Raw genomic sequence first — 13,276 nt, 5'->3', positions numbered from 1 at the left:
CTATGGACAATGGGCTGCTTTGCAGGCCAGGAACCAAAGAGCTCTCTTGATGTCCCTGTTCCTCAAACTGTAGATGAAGGGGTTCAGCATGGGGGTGACCATGGTATACATCACAGAGGCCACCGTCAGCAGCTTAGGGGCATGAAAGACAGCAGAACTGCAATACGCACCCAGAGCTGTCCCATAAAACAAGCTCACGATAGACAGGTGAGAGCCACAGGTGGAGAAGGCTTTGTATTTCCCACTGGCTGATGGGACTCTCTGAATGGAGGAAATAATGTGAGCATAAGAATAAATGATCCCCGAGAGTGGAAGACCACCAAAGACTGCAGCAAAGAGGTAAAGGAGCAGTTTACTATTAGACACATAATCACAGGCAAGCTTAAGGAGTTGAGGAAGGTCACAGAAGAAATTGGGGATTTCTACATCCGTACAAAAGTTAAATTGTGACACCATCAAGCAGTGAGCCAGTGAGTCTAACAGAGCAATGGACAATGCCAGCAGAACCAACAGGCCACATAGCCTGGAATGCATGATGATTGGGTAATGCAGAGGGTGACAGATTGCTACAAATCGGTCATAAGCCATTACTGCCAGTAATTGACTGTCCAAACCACCAAAAAAGAAAAAAAAGGCCACTTGCATTAGGCAGCCAGTATAGCTGATGGATTTGCTATGAGTCTGGAGGTTTGCCAGCATCTTAGGGACAGTGCTGCTGCTGAATCCAATGTCAGCCAAGGAGAGGATGGAGAGGAAGAAGTACATGGGGGTGTGTAGGTGGGTATCAGAGGTGACAGCCAGGATGATGAGCAGATTTCCAAGCATGGTAATCAGGTACATGGTCAAGAATATTTTCAAGAGGATGAGCTGTGTTGCTGAATCATCAGTGAGCCCCAGGAGATGAAATTCCAAGACCCTTGTTAAGTTCTGTGACTCCATGTTACTAGGACACCTTTTTTTAAAAGAAAAAAAGGACAGATTATTGGAATAAATAAAGTAGTATCTGTGACACCCGCATATTATTTGTAATTTGCCTTTATACAACTAAAAATAAATCTACTCAGACTTGATCATTGAAATGATTTGGGTAAGATGTTTATTATTTCTTCCAGAAGTTCATGTGAAGGAGGAAGCTGCATGTGTGGGATGATTTTTGTGGATTCTTTTGGAAATGGACGTGTAGCTCAGTGCTCCACAGCTTGTCCAGCATGACTGAGGCCCTGGGGCAAACCTCGACTATTACATGGAAGGAAGGAGAAGAAGAAGGGAAGGAAGAAGGGAGGGAGAAAAGAAGGAAGGGAGGAAGAAAGGAATGAAGAGAAGAAAGGTTGGAAATGAGGGAGAAAGGAAAGAAAAGGGAAAGGAAGAGGGAAGAACAAAGGAAGGATGGAAGGATAAAAAGAGAAAGGGGAGGAAAGGAGCCAGGGAAAGAAGGGAAGGAGGGAGAGAGAGAAGGGAAGGATGGAAGGACAGAGACAGGGAGGAAAAGGAAATGGAAGAAAGGAGAAAGAGGAGGAAAGAAGGAAAGGAGGGCAGGGAGTTAGGGAGGAAGGAGACAATGAATGTGGATGGAGGTGAGGTAATGCGTTAGAGAAGACTGTGATTCCTCAGCCTCTCTACTTTCCTGGCCAGCATACAATATTTTCTCTTGCATAGATATTTACCGAGGTTTGCTACTATACATCTAGGATTTCTAGACACCAGAGTGAGAGTAAAATTAATAAACTTTAAGTATAAAGTTTGCCTGAATGTGGGACCTCATTCTATTGATGCAAAGCAGACTTGAACAAGGGCCTTGCATCTTCCAATATTTTTTCATTCTGACTCTTACATCGTCTCTTCGTTGGATTTTTATTCCATGTAATTGCTTTTATGTCATTCCATTTACAGACTTTAGGCCAAAGAACATTTCGAGACTGTCAATGTAGAGAACACAGGAAAATGTCCCGTCTCTACATTGGGAAGGGATCCATGGAATAAGAAATATTTTTGCAGAACTAGATACTGGTGTTGGCTCACACCTGTAATCCTAGCTACTCAGGTTGAGATGTTGATTTGAAGTCAGCCTAGGGAGGAAAGACTGTGAGACTCTTGTCTTCAATGAACAAGCAAAAAAAAAAGAGAGATATAAAGGAAAAAGAAATAAAAAAGAGAGAAAAGAAAAAGAGTGAGAAAGAGAAATAAAGTGAAAGTGATAGAGGAAGTGAGAGAGAAAGAAAGAGAAAGAAGGAAGGAAGGAAGGAAAGAAGGAAGGAAGGAAGGAAGGAAGGAAGGAAGGAAGGAAGGAAGGAAGGAAAGAAGGAAGGAAATCTTGAAGCTTAGCTCAAATGCTAGAGCATCATTTTTGAGCAAAAAAAATCAGATTATGTGCACTGAATTCACACTCAATACCAGAGCACATGCTCGCACTCACACACACACACACACACACACACACACACACACACACACAAACAAACAATGAGACAAAAGGACTATTTATACTGACACCCACCTGACTTATCTATTCCCTTCTGAAGTGGGTCAAGACCAGAGCATCTGGAAAATGAAAAATAAATAGAGCAATCTTTGGGAAAAAGGATGTCCTATAGGGGAAATAATTGTTAAAAATCTCCAGCAAAACCAAAGGTTCAGACACCATTTAGAACAAACAAATATTCAAAGGAGAAAAACTAGGAGAAATTATAAAAATCCAAATGAGTAATTTATGCCCACCTCCAAAAAAGTAAAGTATGGAACTTTAAAAGCAATTTTTTGTGCCAGTTCTGGAACTTGAACTAAGGGCCTAAGCCCTATATGTGATCTTTTAATGCTCAAGACTGGCACTCTACCACTAAGGCACATCTCCAATTCTGGCTTTTTGGCAGATAACTGGAGCTAAGAGTCTCACAGACTTTCCTGTCTGAATTGGCTTTGCACCATGATCCTCAGATCTCAGCCACCTGAGTAACTGAGATACAAGGGTGAACCAACAGCACTCCATTCTCAATGACCTCTATTGTAACAAAACCTCCAGAAGACCAGTCCTGAGAAAATAGTACTGTCATAATACCACCTGATGGCACCTCTGGCCACATCTGAACAGTACCTGTGACTTGGGACTATTTTTTTTATACATGCTTTTCCACCCCTAGCTCCCATTATCCCATATAACCTAGGGCAAACACATACTAGGAAGATGACAGGAAATTGACAGGAATGTTGTTTACCCATGGACTGCCTCTGCCATTTTATATAATCTCCTATCTTTGACATTCAAAAACAACTTAAAAAATTAAAATAGCTAGATGAAAGAATAACAAAATAACAGCAATAATAATCACAATAAAATAATAAAAATGAAGCTCTCAGCAACCTATGGGAACCTTAGCATGCAGATGACAGAAGATACTAGTCAAAGGATATGACTTTATCTTGCTAGTATTTAAGTAATAAGGTCTAAAATGTATATCGCCAAATTCTCTGAATCTCTCACCACATTTAGTCACATGCAGTGTTTCAATTTTTTCAGTTGAATCTCAGTGCAGTTGGAATGAGCAGAGACAACTCAGATAACATCACAAAGAACTTGTCCAGAGACCCACAGGTGACACAGATCACAGAAGCATTCAAAATGAAATTCTGGGCCTTTGAGGCCCAACCAAGGGACTTGTTTTAAACTTGAAAGTTTAAAAGCAGAGGACTACATATATAATATTATATGATAATATATATGTAACAATTTCTCTCTCTATTTTAATTTGTTTCTGTTATCAGACTTAGAGTAACACCCAGCAGAGATCCCTCAGAGATGAGCACAGGGATGAAATCACAGGATGAAAATGGCTGTGAGCCACAGAGGCAAAATTAGGAGCAAAGGGAGGAGAAAGAAGTGCTCAGAACTCTCCAGTACCAACACTTTCTGTGGCTACCTGTAATACCAGCCTTGCTTCCTGAAGATGCTACAGCAAGGACACCCTCAGATCTCCTCTGTGGTATAGGAAATACCCAAAGGGAAAGACACAGAAATCACTGTTGCCCAGGGCAACAGGAACTGAGATCAGTGTTGCCTAAGGCAACAGGAATAGAAATATCACATTGGGTTGGTAAGAAAGAGACAGGAACCTTGTGTATGTGTGTATGTGGGAGGGGGTGCTTATTGAGGGAGTCCTGATATCTAGATTCAAATCTGATTGCATCTACTATCAGAAGAAGAATAAAAATTGCATAAAAATTCAATTATCAGATTGTCACCAATGGCTCATACCTATAATCCCACTCTCTTTAGAGGCTAATATGAGGACCAAAGTTTAAAGCCATCCTAGACAGGAAAGTCCATGAGACTCTTGTCTTTACTAAGAGTAGGAAGCAAGGCTGTTGCTCATGTGGTAGGGTGCCAACCTTGAATGAAAAAGCTCAGGGATGACACTGTCCAAAAGAAATGTACCCTATACCTGACTTTAGCTTTTACTGCTACCTAACTACATAACCTTAATGATTAGAATTTTTAGGGAAAGCACCTAGACCTTAAGTTCAAGCTGCAGGTTCAGCACACACACACACACACACTCACACACACACACACACACACACAAACACACACATTTGATTTGCTTATCCTAAAATGTTTCATGATGATAAAGTATGTGTTTTTCTATTTCTTATCATGGAAAGAATGTTTGGTGATACAGATTTTTTTAAATTGGCTGCTTCATGAAGAAAGTGAGCTGAAAGTCCTAGTATTGGAAGGCCTAGATAAAGGTTTATTACCTCATGGTTAAGTTATCATCATCATGATGATTTTTGGGGGGTGGGGACATGATAGAGCTTCTGCATCCTGCTCTGGTGGGAGAGATTCGTTGACTTGGAACAACTTTAGGAGGCAAAAAGAACAGTAATTTTGGTCCACCTACCATTACTATAAGTCAGAATATAATATATATAGTGCTGTGAGGTAAACTCTGCCTCCTGGTAACCTCCATCCAGCTACCCCAGCTACATTCTAAGCATGACAAACAAGCCAGGTCACTTCCACCCTTCCTCCATCCAGGAGTCCAGTAGCACTTACTGGCCTGCACTGGGTCTTTGCTGGGAGGAGACCAAAGGATACTTGGTTGTTTTCTTCCCTGCTTTAAATAAGATACTCAGCTCAGTGCTAAGGGCTGACAGGAAGACATGACCACATGGGAGTCTTCTGGTTCTTCTGATGAGCCAGGCAGAAGGACACACTTCCACAAAGACCATGGGGCTACAAAAAGCCAGTTGTAAGGCAGGGATGCAGAGTGGGTTCTTATAACTAGCTCACCTGAAAGGTCAATCAATTCTCTGAGCGGATCATTAGTCAAGTTGGTTCCATGAATCCTAATTGCTAAGGACTCGCTAATCTCAATGGAGCAGGAAAAGGAGAAAATTAATTGCTAGAAAGGATATGGCCCTCTTTACCTCATGAGGAAGCCAAATTGTCCTCTTTTGATATCTAGGCTGCGGGGATTTTATGAAATTCAGACACTAATGTTTTGTGGTGTCCTCTAGCTGGAATTCAGTGCATGAATGCTGTCCCTGAGCTTTTTTGTTCAAGACTAATGCTCTTGAGTCAGAGCTCCACTTCCAGTCTTTTTGCAGATTAACTGGAGATGGGGGGGGGGGTCTCATTGACTTTCCTACCCAGGCTGGCTTTGAACTGGTACCCTCAGATCTCAGCCTCCTGATTAACTAGGATTAGAGGTATGAATTCTGGCACCTAACACACAATATTTTTTTTCAGTTTAAAAAGATTTATTTTGAATGATAAAAACTTTAAAAACCTGATAAAGGAAATCAAAACAGAACTTAGAAAGTGGGAAAACCTCCCATGCTCCTGGATTAGAAGGATCAACATCGTAAAATGCCAATACTCCCCAAGGCTATCTACAAATTCAATGCAATACCTATCAGTATTCCGACCTCATTCTTCAAGGAAATAGAAGAGGCAGTCCAAAAATTCATTTGGAACAATAAAAGACCTTGAATAGCAAAAACAATTCTTAACAAAAAGAACAATGCTAGAGAAATAGCAATACCAAATTTCAAACTCTACTACAAAGCTATAGTTATCAAAACAGCTTGGGACTGACTCAAGAAGAGGCCTCAGGACCAAAGGAAGAGAATTAAAAACCCAGAAAGGGAGTTAAAAAAATAGAATGGAAGAAAGACAGCCTCTTCAGTATATGGTGCTGGCAAAATTGGTTAATCACTTGTAGAAAACTAAAGCTAGATCCTTATATATCACCCTGAACCAGAATCAACTCCAAATGGATCAAAGACCTCAGAGTCAAAGCAGATACCCTGAAAACATTACAGGAAAGAATAGGAGAAAACCTAGGTCTCCTTGGCACAGGCAGAAACTTTCTTAATAGAGACCCATAAACACAACAAATCAAAGAAAGGTTGGCCAGATGGAGTTGCATGAAGTTGCAGAGCTTCTGCATGGCAAAAGACATAGCAAGCAAGATCAATAGAAAGACAACAAGTTGAGAGAAAATCTTCACCAGCCATACAACAGACAAGGGTCTAATATCTAAAATATTCCTGGAACTCAAAAACTTAAATCCCCCAACAACAAATCCTCAAAGAAACAATTGCCTGATTAATAAATGGGCTAATGACTTAAAGAGAAAATTCTCTGAAGAGGAAAGAAAGATGGCCAATAGACACATGAAGAAATGCTCAACTTCTGTAGCCATAAAAGAAATGCAAATCAAAACAACATTGACATACCACCTCACCCCAGTTAGAATGGCTATAATCAAGAACTCTAACAACAACAGATGCTGGAGGGGATGTGGACAGAAAGGAAGCCTACTGCATTGTTGGTGGGATTGTAAACTTGTTCAACCACTTTGTAAAGTAGTATGGATGTTCCTCAAAAGACTCCACATAGAGTTCCCTTATGATGCCAGGCACCAGAGGCTCACGCCTGTAATCCTAGCTACTCAGGAGGCTGAGATCTGAGGATCACGGTTCAAAGCCAGTCCAGGCAAGAAAGTCCATGAGACTCTTATCTCCAATAAACCACTAGAAAACCAGAAGTGGCACTGTGGCTCAAGCAATAGAGTGTTCACCTTGAGCTGAAGAGCTGAGGGACAGTGCCCAGGCTCAGGAGTTCAAGCTCCATGACTGACAAAAAAAAAGAATTCCCTTATGACCCAGCAATCCCACTGTTGGGCATTTACCCAAATGATCACAAAGAAGATCATACTAAAGCTACCAGCACAACTATGCTTATTGCAGCATTATTTACCATAGCAAAGATATGAAACCAACCTAGATGCCCATCAGTAGGTGAATGGATCAAGAAAATGTGGTATATATACACGATGGAATTCTATGTCTCCATCAGAAAGAATGGCATTGCTCCATTTGTTAGGAAATGGAAAGACTTGGAGAAAATTATATTAGTGAAGTAAGCCAGGCCCAAAGAAACATAGGTCCCATGGTTTCCCTTATTTGCAATAACTCGTATATGTCTGAGACAAGCAGAAAAGGTCAGATAAGATGATGTTAAGTGAAATGAATCTCAAAGTAAGGACACAAGTGTTTTTTTTTCTTTCTTGATATTGTTTCTAACATATTTATAAGGTACCATGTGATTTATTGATGCTTTGTATGTTCCTCCCCCATGGTATAACCTCTGTTTTCACTGTATCTGATGTTGGTATAATTTGTGGAGGGGGAAGGGAGAAAACAAATTGTTTAAATAGGGATACAGGTTGACCCATTTTAGTTTTTTGAGGAACCACAATACTGTTTTCCAGATTGGTAGAACAAGCTTACATTCCTACCAACATTGTAGTAGAACTGCCCTTTGTCCACATGCTCACAAGCATTTGTCATTGTTTGATGATGGGTGGAAATATTCCTTATCCTCTAGTGTGTTCCATTAATAAAGCTCCATTCTCTTAGTTACAGAGTATTAGAGATAGTTACCAGATATACCTTTAATCAAAGGACTCTGTGACAGCATGACAAACACCTTATGAAATGATCACTAGTGATCTATAATAAAATAACTTTTATAGCATTGTAGGGTAAGACAAAATTTATGAAACTTCTCATTAAAATCTGACTGAACCTAGAGAACTAAAATGTCAGAAATCAAAGCACAGAGAACCAAACCCTATTGTCCAATAGTTACGTTGTGATTCGAATATACTTTCTTATAAAACAGCTTTATTGGGATATAATTTATATTCATATCAGCAATAAATAATGCAATGGATTTTTCCTCATTCTGTAAATAAAGGATCACATGTAATCTTTTTCCTTCTGATTACTTTGATATAGGATTCCTTGTTTTGTTTTGTTAGATGTTATTTCTCTTCTCAGGTAGGATCTGTGTTCTTGCTGATTACACGCATCTCCATTCGTTGCCCAGGCAACAAGATCATCATTTATCTTCCACAATAAAAAGGAGAATATGCCATTTCTGTCTTTTAGTTCCTGATTTATTCACTTAGCTTCATGTTTACCACTTCCATCTGTGTCAATGTGGATAAGAGAATATTGTTCCTATTTATTGGTAAATAATACTCCACTATGGATAGAGATCACCCTTTAAAATCCACCTCCGTGACTCTAATTTTCAATAAAATGCTTAGGGGAAGTCTTATTGAGAAGGTGGTCTTTCATGGAAGATCATAAACAGGTGAAGGAGAGACTCATACAGATACAGGGCCTAGATTACCAAGTGCAAAATCCCTGAGAGGATGTCCTCTGAACATGCTCATTTTTGTTGTTTTTTAGTACTAGTCCTGGGACTGGAATGCACATCCTGGGTGCTATCTCTGAATTTTTGTACACAATGCTATATGCTGTACTGGTTGAACTACAGCTCCACTGTCAGCTTTTTTGATGCTTAGGTAGTGATAAGAATCTCCCTGACTTTCCTGTCTGAGCTGGCTTCAAAACTTGGTCCTCAGACCTCAGCCTCCTGAATAGATATGATTATAGGCCTGGACTAATGTCACTCAGCTTAACATGCACATATGGGAGACTTATAGCAGAGCCAATTAATAGTCACTTTTTTATGAATGGAAATAAACATAAAATGATCCCAGAGGTAAGAAAAACTAGCTTGTATAGTTACATTTATGGACAGAGAGGAGAAGCATGGTATGAGAACCAATGATGAAAGAGAGGCATCAGCAAATGGAGTCCTAGCCAGCGTTGAGTCTTCATAGTAAGAAGAGTTCATCACTGCTTTGGAAAGAAAATGGATGATCCCAGGTAATCAAGAACTCTGCCTTCTTGAGTTGTCACCCTGCCTGCCCCACCCACTTTCCTCCATTCTCTGACATTAAATGTGGCTTGAACTTCAAATCTTGTGAGAGGAGATGGGCCAGAAACAGAAAGATGAATGCTACATGTGGAAAAGCTGCAAACATTGGTGTCCACAATGGACACATGTATGACATTAACATGGGGGCGTTTGCTATCACTATCAATGTGTGATGACGTTACAAAATTGATCTCCCCAAAGAGTGGAGCAGAATAGGAATTGTTAAAGGCAAGAAAAGTTGATAGAGAATACTATCCAGGTATTGGTATTTCTGGTATCTTGACAGTTCTTAAAGCCCAGTCACAACGAAGGCCTCCCAAGGAGGAGACGCCCTAAGGCTCCCTTCATCTCTCTGTTCCTCAAACTATAGATAAAGGGGTTCAGCATTTGAGGGATCACAATGTACATCATGGAGGCCACCACATTTTTAGTGGAAGAACCAGCAACCTCAGAGCTCATGTATACCCCAAAAGCTGTCCCATAGAATAAGGAGACCACAGAGAGATGAGACCCACAGGTAGAAAAGGCTTTGTATCTTCCTTTCATTGTGGGGATCCTCAAAATAGAGGAGACTATTTGGATGTAGGAGAAAATAATCCCAGAGAGAGGAACACCAGCAAATACAGTAGTCACTGTGTAGATGAGAAGGTTATTGGTGTTAATGTCTGAACAGGCCATTTTCATGACCTGGACTAGCTCACAGAAGAAGTGGGGGATTTCTAAGTAAGTGCAGAAGGACAGTGTCAGCAGCATGAGACTGTGGAGCAAGGCATTCATGGTACTTATGAGCAGGGACATTATAACCATCAGGACACAGAGGCAGGGGTGCATGATGGCTGTGTACCTCAGGGGGTGACAAATGGCCACATAACGGTCATAGGCCATTGCTGCAAGGAGACAACTTTCTAAACCACCAAAACCCAAGACAAAGCAGACCTGGGTGAGGCATCCAGCGAAGGAGATGCTGTGGTCCTGGGCCTGGATGTTCACCAGCACTTTTGGGATGGTGGTGGTGCTGGTACAGATGTCTGTGAAAGAGAGACTGGAGAGGAAGAAGTACATGGGGGTATGGAGGTGGAGGTCAGAGCTGACAGCCAAAATGATGAGCAGGTTGCCCAGAATGGTGACCAAATAGATAGAAAAGAAGAGGCTGAAGATGAGGGGCTGGAATTCTGGACGGTCTGTGAGTCCCACAAGGAAGAATCCAGCAATAGTTGTGTGGTTTGTGAACTCCATATTCTCTCTGGAAATTACAGAAAAGTCGAGGTATAAAAACATGAAATGAGGGTCAGGCCCCTTGGTCCACACCTGCAAATCCAGCTAACTTGCGAGGCAGAATCGGGAGAATTATGGTTCCAAGTCTCACCAAGAGAGAAAGTAAGAAATCCATTTCAACCAACAATCCAACATGTTGGATCACACCTGTAATCCCAGATGCATGGAGGTTTGCAGTCCATTCCTCTGTGTATTCTGCTTCTAGCTTTTGTTTTCTTTAAGGAACATGCACACTATATATACAGGGCCAACCAAAGATTAAAATAGAGAACATGATAGACACTTTCATAAATTATATAGGATTTCTTTTTTTTTTTTTTTGTCGGTCATGGGGCTTGAACTCTGGGCCTGGGCGCTGACCCTCAGCTCTTCAGCTCAGGGCGAGCGTTCTACCACTTGAGCTACAGCGCCACTTCCAGTTTTCTGGTGGTTTATTGGAGATAGGAGTCTCACGGTCTCTCCTGCCCCGGCTGGCTTTGAACCGCGATCCTCAGATCTCAGCCTCCTGAGTAGCTAGGATTACAGGCGTGAGCCACCAGCGCCCGGCTATATAGGATTTCTTTAAGGAACATGCACACTATATATACCAACCAAAGATTAAAATAGAGAACATGATAGATATTTTCATAAATTATATAGGATTCTGGCATTCACAAACTGAAGCCAAAGGAGGCTATGCCTAAGAGTGGCTGACAAAGGTTCAATAGCTATGCACATGTAATCATATAGCATAGTATTTTATGAAATGAACTCTAAAAAAAGAGGAGACTTTTTTTAGTTACCATTGTTGTTGTTTTTCTTTTCTTTTTTTCTTGTTCCTATGTTTGTATTTGGGAGGGTAAGGGAGAGAAGAGAAAAGGTGAAACAAGGGTGAACAAATACAACTGAGGTACTCACTAGACACTCTGTGGAAAATGAACTGTACATCTTGTAGGTGGGGATAGGAAGGAAAATTGGGAGAGAACAAGGGAAAGGGAGACATGTTTCAAAAGAATTGTGCTCATTACCTGACTCATGTTAACTATAAACTCTCTGTATATCAACTCTACAATAGCAATAAAAATAAATAAATACACAAAAAGATTCAGAAGTAAAACGAAGAGTTGGGCATCAGTGAATTCCTTTCAAGTGAACATGCAATCATAAATATTTATTTATATAATGTTATTTTGTGTGAAAGACTACATGATTTTATGATCATATCAAAACTTTTTCTATGTTTAAATATGTAATATTTCTTGGCTCTAAAATTTTATACTAAGAGATAAATCATAATTAACTCTCTAAATTGTCTTATGTTCAACATCTCTATTTCTCTTCGATAAGAATTTAAGGAAATAAAATTTGCACATATTTCAAATTTTAAAAAAAGACAGAGGCTTTCCTCTGAAGTAGTCTCCAACTTCAAACAACATAAGAGACAAGACTGATCTCATCTATCTTCTAAGAAAACATTCCTCCAGCCGGGACACACTCTGAATCATAATGCTTGTCAAGTTTTAGATGAATGAGCTCATGTTAACAGTTCCAGAACCATATCATGAGCACAAAATACAGAGGTAGCTGAGACCACTGCTTCTACTGATGGAATTCTCCTAACCCCCACCCCTATTTCCTAGGCGTTGATAGGAGCCTGTCACTTACCTGGCTGCCTTCACTATTGTAAGAGGTCAGCCTCTCATCCAGATGTAGAAGACAGGAGCTCCATCTGCCCTCAGGGAAGACCAACACAGTGCCTGAGGCATCAGAGTCCTGCTTAGGAAGGCTCCTGGCCTAAACTGGGGTTCAGACTTTGTTTCCTGCCTGTGCAAGGGCTGTGCAGGGAGGGAGGGAGGGACATAGACCAACTCCTCCAGCCTCTGCAGCCCTGTCTCTCAATATCCAAAGCACCTCATTAAACAGGTATTTCACTGTCATTGTAGTCTCAGGAGAGCATGTCCTTGAAGACTGTGGGGGTAGCAGTGAGGAGAAGAGTGTGGTTGATCCCCTGAGCCCCAGGCCAAGCATGGGACATCTACGTCTGTGCATTGCTTCTCCTCAACTGCACTGTGTGCATCTGGTCTGCACTGTATATGATGCTTGCCTGCCCATTAGGCTATTTCTCCTTAAATGTTGTTGAATAACTATGGACCTGTGATTTTATTTCTTTTCCTTTTTCTTTTTCCTTGATCAGTCATGGGGCTTGAACTCTGGGCCTGGGAGCTGTCTCTCAGCTCAAAGCAAGTGCTCTGACATTTGAGCCACAGTGCTACTTCCAGTTTTCTGGTGGCTAATTCTCCAGTTTCACGGACTTTCTTGCCTGGGTTGGCTTTGAACCACAATCCTCATATCTCAGCCACCTGAGTAGCTACTATTATAGGTGTGAGTCACTGATGTCTGGATGATTTTATTTCTTTTTTTTAAGGCTCTAATTTTTCATTTTTAACATTATCTTGAATAATACAAAGGAGTTGCCATTTAACAAAACAGTTTATGAATACAATGCATTTTGACCAATGTCAACCTTTCAACATTTTCACCCACTACCCCAAACTACAACTCCCCTTTTCTTTCTTTTCTTCCTTCCTTCACTCTTTCTTTCTTCTTCCTTCCTTCCTTCCTTCTCCTTTTCTTTCTTTCTCCCCTTCCTTCCTTCCTTCCTTCCTTCCTTTCTTTCTTTCTTTCTTTCTTTCTTTCTTTCTTTCTTTCTTTCTTTCTTTCTTTCTT

At 40.7% G+C, this 13,276-nt stretch overlaps 2 protein-coding genes across 2 annotated transcripts; both read right to left on the bottom strand.

Annotated features, from left to right (window-relative positions):
• On the bottom strand, positions 1-3,608 carry LOC106000707 (olfactory receptor 7G3-like). Its single transcript, XM_013035990.1, has 2 exons — positions 3,601-3,608; positions 1-1,003 (listed from the first exon to the last, which is right to left on the bottom strand). The coding sequence occupies exons 1-2, from the start codon at positions 3,606-3,608 to the stop codon at positions 1-3; spliced, it is 1,011 nt and encodes a 336-aa protein (XP_012891444.1).
• A 2,706-nt stretch (positions 3,609-6,314) lies between these two features.
• On the bottom strand, positions 6,315-10,531 carry LOC106000728 (olfactory receptor 7G2-like; the record flags this gene model as incomplete). The annotated part of the gene is made up of 2 exons (XM_013036006.1): positions 9,603-10,531; positions 6,315-6,336 (listed from the first exon to the last, which is right to left on the bottom strand). Coding segments are annotated over exons 1-2 (951 nt in total), but the record flags the coding sequence as incomplete, so codon positions are not given.
• Between the last annotated feature and the right edge of the window lie 2,745 nt (positions 10,532-13,276).

This window comes from Dipodomys ordii, unplaced genomic scaffold (genome assembly GCF_000151885.1).
Source record: "Dipodomys ordii isolate 6190 unplaced genomic scaffold, Dord_2.0 Scaffold235, whole genome shotgun sequence".
Lineage (NCBI taxonomy): Eukaryota > Metazoa > Chordata > Mammalia > Rodentia > Heteromyidae > Dipodomys > Dipodomys ordii.
This window is presented reverse-complemented; position numbering and strand designations above follow the sequence as displayed.